Source organism: Nelumbo lutea, chromosome 5 (genome assembly GCF_056320005.1).
Source record: "Nelumbo lutea isolate HS-2025 chromosome 5, American lotus-T2T, whole genome shotgun sequence".
Lineage (NCBI taxonomy): Eukaryota > Viridiplantae > Streptophyta > Magnoliopsida > Proteales > Nelumbonaceae > Nelumbo > Nelumbo lutea.
The window spans coordinates 25,666,695-25,676,487 of NC_142688.1; the positions used below are offsets into that span (position 1 = coordinate 25,666,695).

The 9,793-nt window shown below is 44.8% G+C and overlaps 1 protein-coding gene across 1 annotated transcript; it reads right to left on the bottom strand.

Moving 5' to 3' along the window:
* Window positions 1-5,678: 5,678 nt before the first annotated feature.
* LOC148851144 (auxin-induced protein 15A-like) lies at window positions 5,679-6,303 on the bottom strand. Its single transcript, XM_088946492.1, has one exon. The coding sequence runs from the start codon at window positions 6,215-6,217 to the stop codon at window positions 5,915-5,917; it is 303 nt and encodes a 100-aa protein (XP_088802618.1). The 5' UTR covers window positions 6,218-6,303; the 3' UTR covers window positions 5,679-5,914.
* Window positions 6,304-9,793: the final 3,490 nt, after the last annotated feature.

The following is a 9,793-nucleotide window of genomic DNA, read 5'->3' on the forward strand; positions in this document are numbered from 1 at the left end:
CATCATCAAGCAAATCCTGAGGTCAGAGAACACTGAGGCCGACACCCTATCCCGGTTAGCCAGCATCAGTCACAATGCCATGAAAACCGTGTACATAGAGGACCTACCTCGGCCTAGCATTCTCGGTGGGGCAGAGGAGGTCGCTCCTGTCCTTGAAGCAGAGCCGAGCTGGATCAAACCACTCGTGAGCTTCTTGCTAGATGGGACCCTCCTTGCGGACCGCAATGCAGCTAGAAGGGTGCAGCGCCAGGTAGCCAAATATGTCATAATAGACGAACAACTGTACTGACGGTCCTACACGCTCCCCTATCTGCATTGCTTGCGACCTGCCGAAGTCGAGCTCGTACTCTGCGACACTCATGAAGGTCTATGCGGCGGACACTTGGGAGGTAGGGCCCTTGCCCAGAAGACACTTCGACAAGGGTACTACTGGCCAACGATGAAGGCAGAGGCCATCGAACTAGTTAGAAAATGTGACAAGTGTCAGAAGCATGCCAATATCCACCATCAGCCTGCCACCAACCTCAAGTACCTCACCAGTCCATGGCCCTTTGCGCAATGGGGCATCAACCTCCTGGAGTCATTCCCGCTAGCAACAGGTGGAAGGAAGTTCCTAGTGGTGGTGGTAGATTACTTCACAAAGTGGCTAGAAGTTGAACCTCTAGCAAAAGTTACAGATCGAAACGTACAAAACTTCTTTTGGAAGAACATAGTATGTCGCTTTGGGTTACCTCGGGTACTGATCTCTGACAATTGCAAGCATTTTGAGGACATCAAGTTTCAGGAATGGTGCCAAGATATGGGGATTCGACATAACTTCACATTGGTCGTACACTCGTAGGTAAACGGTCAAACAGAAGTGATGAACAGAGCTATACTCCACGGACTGAAAGCGTGACTAGACCGTGCTAAAGGGTTGTGGGCGGACGAGCTACCAAGTGTTCTATGGGCTCACTGAACTACGGAAAAAACCACCACAGGAGAGACCCCCTTTAACCTCACCTACAGCATTGAAGTGGTAATCCCAGTGGAGATCAAAGTACCTACACTGTGACTAGAAGCATACGACGATCAGGCAAACAAAGACGAGCTACGTACCAACCTCGACTTATTGGACGAGGTAAGAGACCTTGCGTACATCCGAACTGCAACTTACCAGCAAAGAGTAGCTCGGTACTACAATGCCAGAGTAAAAAAGCGGAACTTCCGCGTCGGCGACCTGGTTCGCCGTAAGATCATGGCACCCGAGCTCGGCGTGGGCAAACTTGGACTGAATTGGGAAGGGACCTACCAAGTAAAGAGGGCGCTTGGGGGAGCATACGAGCTCAAAACATTAGAGGGCAAACAAGTATCCCGAGCATGGAACGTCGTTAACTTAAGACGATACTACCTATAAATTACCAAGCGAAGTGGACTAGGAGTCGCTATCAGAGCCTGAGGGTTAGAATGACGAGCTAACAAGGACCTTGGCACCATAAGACTTAGTCACCTCTTCGTCATGGACATGCAAAATGATAACGAGCTAACAAGGACCTCGGCATCTCATCATCAGAGGCATATGGTTAGTTCGGCAATATAGTCAGTTCAGGAAAAAGAGGGTGACAACAACTTAGTCAAAAGAACATTTCATTACAAAATACTCTATTTACATTCCAATATATATATATGTACTCTGTTTACATTCCAAACAGTCCAACAATCTCAGTCCTCACCCTCGGAAGGCACGTCGACGATACCCGAGGGTTTTGCCTCATCCTCGGAATCCAGTTCACCATTAGCCGCGTTGGTCATCTCCTGAGTAATGCACGAAGTAGTTATGGCACTGATGTCGAGCTCGGGGTATGTATTCCTGATCATCCACTGGCTCAGTTTAAAACCCCTTCTATTCGAGCCCACCATTAGGTCGTCAAAGCGCGGCGAGGCGATATAGTCTTCAATGGCCTTCTTCTTGGCATCCTCGATGCCCTGAGAAAAGATCTCTGTCCTCTTCCTAATATCCTCTTGAAGGTATTCGACTTGATGCTGCAAGTCCAGTCTTAGGTCTGCCATATGCTTCACCACCACTCCCATGGCCTCGGTGTCTCTCTGAGACCTCGCCAGCCTGGCCTGTGCAGCACGAGAAGCTGCTTCGGCAGCACGGGAAGCCTCTTCGGTAGCTCATGCCCGCCTCAAGCTCCTCTCCGCTTGGGCCACTAAGGCATGGATAATGGAGTTCACCTACCAAAAGGAAAAATAACGAGAATGAGCAACAACGAGAAAGGTAATGACAAGGAGCCTGACAAGAAGCCGCTGACTTACCACCATGGCATGAGAGGCAGCACACCCGGCTACATGGTTCAAAGGAAGCTCGGTACAAGTCGCGACCTCCTCGGGGTAAACGGCCTCCCTACTTTTTTGAAGAGCGTGGTTCGGCGACAACACGCTACTGAACTCACCTTGGCCTCCCGAGCCTGAAGGCCCAACTCGTGTATAAGCAGTCTCAGTGTAAGGAGCCCTCGTATAAGCAGCCCCGATGTAAGGGGCCCTTGCCGCTTCTTGTACTGGAGGGGCCATCTTGGGCTTCCTGGGCGGATCCACTGGTGAGTAGCCTGGTACCTCAGGCTCTGCATCTCGGGGCAGTTCGGCATGAGTCCATTTGGCAACTCGCTTCCTCCTCTTCATGGCATGAAACAGGTTCCCACCACGAGCCTTCTCTGCGTCCATCACACCTGCACAAAGAGCTCAGCATCAGGAAAACAAAAGAACATAAAGCAAAACAAAAGGCAAGCCTCTGAGCAAGCAAGCCTCCGTCAGATAATGGTGGCATTTTTGCCCAAGCCGGGCCCATTCCCGGAGGTCCTTCACCGTCTCCTTATCTAGCGTAACACCGGGATTGGGGGCAGCCATTCCTCACCCGGTTTGGAACGGCCACCCCATTGCACTTTGCACCTCGAAGTAGTCCCATTTCCAAGCCGGGACCTTGTTGGGAAGATCGTGTAAAAGCTTGAACCCCGTGCGAGGAGACATGTAGTACGCCTGCCTACACCCGGGAAGGGGACCCACTTGCTTCTTAAGCATTAGAATGGAAGAAAAGATCGTTAGATCTAAAGGCAAAATTTGTTCGCAAAAGAGGGAGATAGTCCCAACCAAATTACGGATAGAATTCGGGTGGAGCTGACCGACGGTAACGCTGAAGTGGTTCATAACCCCGACGGTAATGCTGAGATAGTCCCAACCAATCTCGTCAGGACCGTGTTCCCATGGAAGTCCCGAGGGTATAAAGTAAGTATACTCCCCGGGCAGGTTAAACTAAGTGATTAGGGAGTAAAGCCCCTCAGGCGTCATGGTTGAGGGCCCAAACTTGTCTAACGTTCGACTTCGACAGGAGGAGGATGCCAAACTACCCGAGGCAACTCAGTCTACGGGTTCGAACTCTCCCTCGAGCTCTACCTCGGGTTCACTAAGGTTGTCGGGGGTTGCAGCTCAGTTTGTAGAACCTGCATCTGACCCCCTCAAAGAACTGTCTGAGCTGTCCGAGCTAGACATTAGGAGGAATAGAATACCAGGAAGAAAATACTGACTCACCCGAAAAAAAGCAAATGGGCTACGGGAGGTTGATGCGAACTAAAAACTTTGACGCGAGCTAAAAACTTGTACACGAGCTAAAACTTGGACGCGAGCTCAAAACGCAAGAGAATGGCAATGAAAAGCGACTGGGGGTCCCCCACTATTTATATCCATAGTGACCGAAAACCGATAGTTCTGATCGAGGCAAATCCAATGGCCCACGATCAAGTTGACCGATGCTTCCTAAGACCGAGACGTGACTGGCCACACATCTTTTGAAACTGAAGCAGTGCCGACGCACGTCTCCCCACATTGAAGGCAGTAGCGGTGCGTTTTTTTCAAATTTGAAATTTGAAATAATGCCCGCTGTCACGTCTCCCAGTGACACATTTTTTAAATTTTGAAATAATGCGCACTGTCACGTCTCCCAGCATTTAAAGGCGAATTGGCGCGCTTCCTGACTTTTTGGCGCTCGAGAAACCTGGAATTCTCCTAACGAACGCACACTTCGTGCTATCAGTCAACCAGTTCGAAGTACGGGTCATATCCACCCGCCACCTCGCGAACTCCCCACGCCAGGGCAAGCCCCTTAGCGCGAGGAGTGGGGGACAATTGATGAAGGAAGATTTGGCCCGACCTCTTGACCACCCAATACGTGGCAGAAGCAAAAGCTCGGCACGGCAGTACGCTCAAGGTGCGAGCTTCGAGAGGAGGAACCAACGGTCCGAGCTCCCCAAAAGGAGCCCGAACTCTCCCTTTGACCCCGAGCCTTATGAGGAGCGCAAAGGACAACAACCCAAACTAGCCCGCCCCAGGGCAGTTCGGGCCACACCTCTATCCGAGCTCAAAACTTCACCTCACACACCACTCCAGCACTTTGGCTCCAGGCCGCCGAAGTGAACAACCGTACCTGACACCAAAGGAATCCGTATCCTGAGGCGGCGCACCTGAACTGACTTAGGATCTGACGCTTGACAGCCGCACTTCAACGGCCACCTGCCACCACCACCTCTAGTCATAGAGACGGCTCAGACAAAGAGAACAGTGGTGGTTGTCTGCTCCAGCAGTGGTGATGACACCCGAATTGGTAGAAGTGCAGAGGTAATGATACCCGACCTGAGAGGAGCTTGGGAGTGAGTGCGCCGAAGTGGTTATAAAAGGCTCTCTTCCCCCCAAGAAGGAGGTATGTGATAATTTTGCGTCATTTGGTTTTTTATCTTGCCTTTGAGGAAAAATAACTTGAGCTTCGGAGCACTCTCATCGGGTTCCTCCTTGGAGATTACTCGTTTTTTTCCCTGTTTCAGGCACATTTTGCTCCAACCAGAGGCAAGATCGTTGACAGATAGGACCAGCCGGATTGGCTCCATCAATACTCAAACCAATCTGTTCACTAGTGTTGTATTATTTAATTGAGTTTGGTAAATTTTGCAAGGGTTTATTTGTGGACATAGGTACAAATCGCCAAACTTAAATCTTGAATGTTTTTTGTAAAAACCAAGGAAACAAGAAAAAATCCCAGGCACAACAAAAAGAAATCCTCCAGCGTTCTGAAGGTTAAAATAGTGAGGTCATGTCTGTGAATTGGCAGGCTTGACCTTTCATTAGCCTCTAAATTGGGTTGCCTTAGCCAGGTATTCAATACTCATTATCATGGCAGATCAGAAGATTGATATAGAAACACATTCTCTAAATAAGCTACTTAAAAAATTTGGTCTCCTTCAGGGGTTCGGACATCATCCAAACTTCATTAAGTCCATAAAAGGATTAAGGATTCTAGTCTGCATAATTTGGGGCATGATCTTTCTGAAAGGATTAAGGATTCTAGTCCCACCGGGTGAAGCTCTAATATTCCATTTCTATGGAGGTTTCCAACCAAAAACAGAAAAAAAAAATCTTTGAAGTTTTTTCTCCATTCTCTTGACATGATGACTCCGATATTTTTTGTAACTCCAAAAGAAATAGATATACACAGTAGAATCTGATAATAGTCAGCCCCTTGATAGCTGGAATTGGGAACCCAAAGATGGATTAACCTCCCATCCTTTCATTTTTTCTTGGCTGATTTCCCAAACAATTTTATTCCCAATCTTGTATATGGGTCTATGACCCCGTTTTTTTTAATACCCGATACAAAATCACCCTAATTATCTTTAAATAATCAGAAGAAAGAGAACAAAGACGGGATTATTGTTTGAGAATCCATGAGGATAAAAACAAAAATTTCTATTAAATAATGCTCAAAGGAAGAGACATCGAATCTTTTCTTCTTCCTTAACTCTACAAAATTCTATATACATGTAATTTGCTACATCTCTGCTTTACAAAATCTAGACTTCCTTTTTGTCTTTCTTGATCCCTACCCTACGTCTCATGAACCATTCAAACATGATGTTAGATCAATGAATGCCTGTTCTTCGCATGGGATGGTGAGACCACCCATTGGATGGTCGAACCCAAACTCTTCTTCAGCCCGATTTAGCAACTTTTGGAAGGAAGGGTGGTTCAAATAGGATATTGGTACAACAAACCGCTTCTTCTGGGTTGCTCCAACATAAACAGCAATGTGGCCTTTAGGGACGTCTATGGTCGCTGAAGTCGTATGGTTTGCAGTAAGAACAGAGCGTCGGAGAATCATCTTGGCATGAGTAATTCCTGGAAAACGGATACCCATATGGCCTCTATGAACAACTATACTTGGATTTCTGGATATCAACGAAAGCTTTGAGAACAGAGGATAGAATTTGTGAATTTGTGGCGTGAGATGGTATATTTGGGTCTCACACATAATATATATACAAGAATGTAAAACTTGGGTGCCACTAACTGACATAACTGATGTGAGTCATGACGGTTTCACATGGCTTTGCTCCCAAATAGGATATCAAACAAGATTTATTGATTGGTCATGCTAGGTTATCCTTGCAAATTGCAACAGTTCACCATGCCCTGTTGCTTGAATAACAGACTAAGGAGGACCCATTTGAATAAGTTGGGTTACTTGATTGAAAGGTTGGGAATTGGAGAATTAATATGGCTTCAAAATATATTTATGACAATGTTGGGCACCGGACTCCTAGTCCTCGTTGGAGGGGTCCTTGGTCTTAGACAAGTCATTTATCAGGCCACTACCAACACTTGTGGTTGGTAGGGACGGTAAACTGTATGTGCCAGACTGCCAGGCCCAAGTGTTAACACATGTAGGTGAATGATCAGGTCACCACAGATGTATGGTCGGAAAGCATAAGTGATCAAAACAAAGTTTTCAGTAGTCTAAGCTTCTCTATAGTGTTGTCTATGAAAACCTTGGGCTTGGCCCCCAAATAATATATAATAGAGGCTTTGTGTTTGGTAATGAGTTGGTCCCATTACAAGGCTTTTGGAATGCTCAAATTACTAGTACGTACTTGACTGATCATGAACAATCAACACATGTAATGTCATCGTCATCCCATCTCCCTCTATACTTTACCTTCCCCAGTAATGGCTGCAACGTACAGATGACCCCACATTGCTAGATCCAAAGGAAGCGCTTCGATTTGAACGTCATTTTTTAGAGGGCCCAACCGACCCCTAGTTGCCAATAAGTAACTCTCGCCTGATGATCTTCATAATCACCAATTGAAACTTGAAAGGATTGGTGATATATAGATAATCCGTTCCATGGTCCACCCTTGATGTCTACACAAGTGGGATTTGTTGGGCATGATGTGCTGGTAATTAAGTTTGAGCTACAACATATATTGTTCAGTCCCCACAAATTATATATTTATGACAATTAATGAACTGCAGGTTAGGCAAGATCATGTGACTTCATATGTGCGTGACGGAACCTCGCCCAGGTATGCACAATTTAATTCTCTCGTTCTCGCTGGGAAAATCTCTCACTTGAGCTACATTTCTTTCCAAACGATTTTCCCTCGGCCTCCATATGTATATATGATGCACATGCTGAAAGCCAAATATATATTTTATATAGGACTTCAATTCGCCTAGCTATCGTGTAAACAAACACTTTTTTGTGTTCTCCCCCATATCACACCTTTTGGATCAATATCTTGTTAATATTTCCTTCCTGATTAACCTTGAAAACACCATGGGTATCCGTTTGCCTGGTATGCTTCATGCAAAGGAGCTTCTCCGACACTCTGTCAGCAAGGACCCAATTGCCTGCAGCAACAATGGGTGATGTTCCTAAGGGTCATTTCGCAGTTTATGTTGGTGAGACTGGAAAGTAAAAAGAGGAGATTTGTTGTTCCATTATCCTATTTGAACTAACCTTGGTTCCAAGATTTGTTGGGTCAGGCTGAGGAAGAGTTTGAGTTTGATCATCCAATGGGTGGTCTTACGATTCCTTGCAAAGAAGACATTTTCATTCATCTGACTTCACGTTTCAGTGGCTAACCCAACAACTTCTGAAAGGCCAACCAAGGAGAAATCAATTCTTCTATCTCAGCTGGTTGATGTTGTCTCTCGCTCAACCTCACAGGATTGCTGTTTTAGCTTGCAGCTTCGGATCTAAAAGATGGACATTGAAGTCAAAGCTAAACAGAGGATGGGGTATCATTGAAGCCAATATCTCCAACTTTTCAGCCTGTGAACTAAAGCCCATTGTCTTAATAGGTGTTTGGCATAAGTGATAGGAGCATTGCACTGTTCTATGAGAAAAACGATACTATGCATTTAGAGATGAAATCTGAGAAAACGGTGCTTATTTTTTTGTTTGGAATTGGTACTGTCACATAGACTGTTTTTTGAGAAAACAGCATTGATTTTGCTTGGTATCAGTGATGGCAGTAACGTTTTCAATATGATCTATATTATCTAACGGCCAAGATAATGCCACATGATTTTACCGCTGACAGTAATGAATTTGGTATTACTCCAGACCATACTTTTCCGATTTTTAAGATATGATCTGGAGCAACGTTTTTTTTTTTCCTGAGGAAACGATATCAAACAAGAGGGTGTTGTTAATTTGAAGTACCATTTTCTCTGATATAACACGTACGTAGCACCACTTTCTCACAAAACGACATCAATATCAAACACTCACTTAGAAAATGAAAAAAGGGATTCCCTTATTTTGAAAATTAATCATATGCTTGCGACCTGCCACACCAATGTAAACCGAGTTTTGTATATAGAAACCGGGAGCAAAGTTCTCCCATCGGAAACATAAATAACAATTTCGTTCTCTTTCATCTGTTATATATATATATATATATATTGAGTATAAATTTAAGTTAATTTCTTCTTTAATTATTGCTTCTGCAATTCTACGCTTGGGATTTGCAACTTCTTATATTGTGGATTGTAAAGAACGTTGATGGTTAAATGAAATGATGCGTGGAATTAGGTTAAGATGGTACTCTAGATATGTAGCTCACTCGTAAATCCGGAATCAACTGGCGAAATTGGCTTAAGATTCCCTTGGCCTTGGGGGCTCTCGGTTCTTCAGCAGCACATGCTATTCCATAGTAATATTGACTACAACTTTAAGACAGTCATGAAGACTTCCCAAGTTCCCTATGATGCTGCTATCTATGATCTATCCACACGAAGTTTCTTTAACCAGTCGACCATAGTTTTACCACGGTATTGACAGAGCACCTTGTGGTTTGTGTATGTATTAATGCATTAATGCATCAATCTTGTTCCTCTAGTTTCAAAATTTCAAATGATGATAACTTAAATTTTATTCTACCTTAGTTTGACAACCAAATATGCCCTTAGTCCCTTGATATCACAATGCATGAGGGCTTGGAATTAAGCCGTTAGAAGGTGCAAGTTAGAATCAGAATGAAATTTTTCTATTGAATGACGTTCATAGAGGGAGAGATTTCTGTTCTACTTCCTCTACTCCTCCAAAAGATCTATGTACGTGTAATTGGCTGGCTATATCTGAACTTGGGTTCATCTATTTTCTTGGCCAGTCTTTGAAGCTGCTTTCCTTGAAATAAGATGTGAGATCAACAAAGACATTTCTTTTCAGGGGATATTAGAGTGAGTCACATATTGGACCATCGAAATCCAAACTCTTCTTTAGCCCAAATTAACAAGCTAGTTTTGGAATGCAGGATGTTTTTAAGTGGGATATTGTGACCACAAACGTAACCGCTTCATCTGGGCCTCTCCAACATAAACGTACGGCCAAAGGGCTTTTGGTTTAGGGACATGCAGATGATAACAAAAATTGATAGTATGTTCCTCCATTCCATAATGTACATACTTCCTCAGACCATTACTA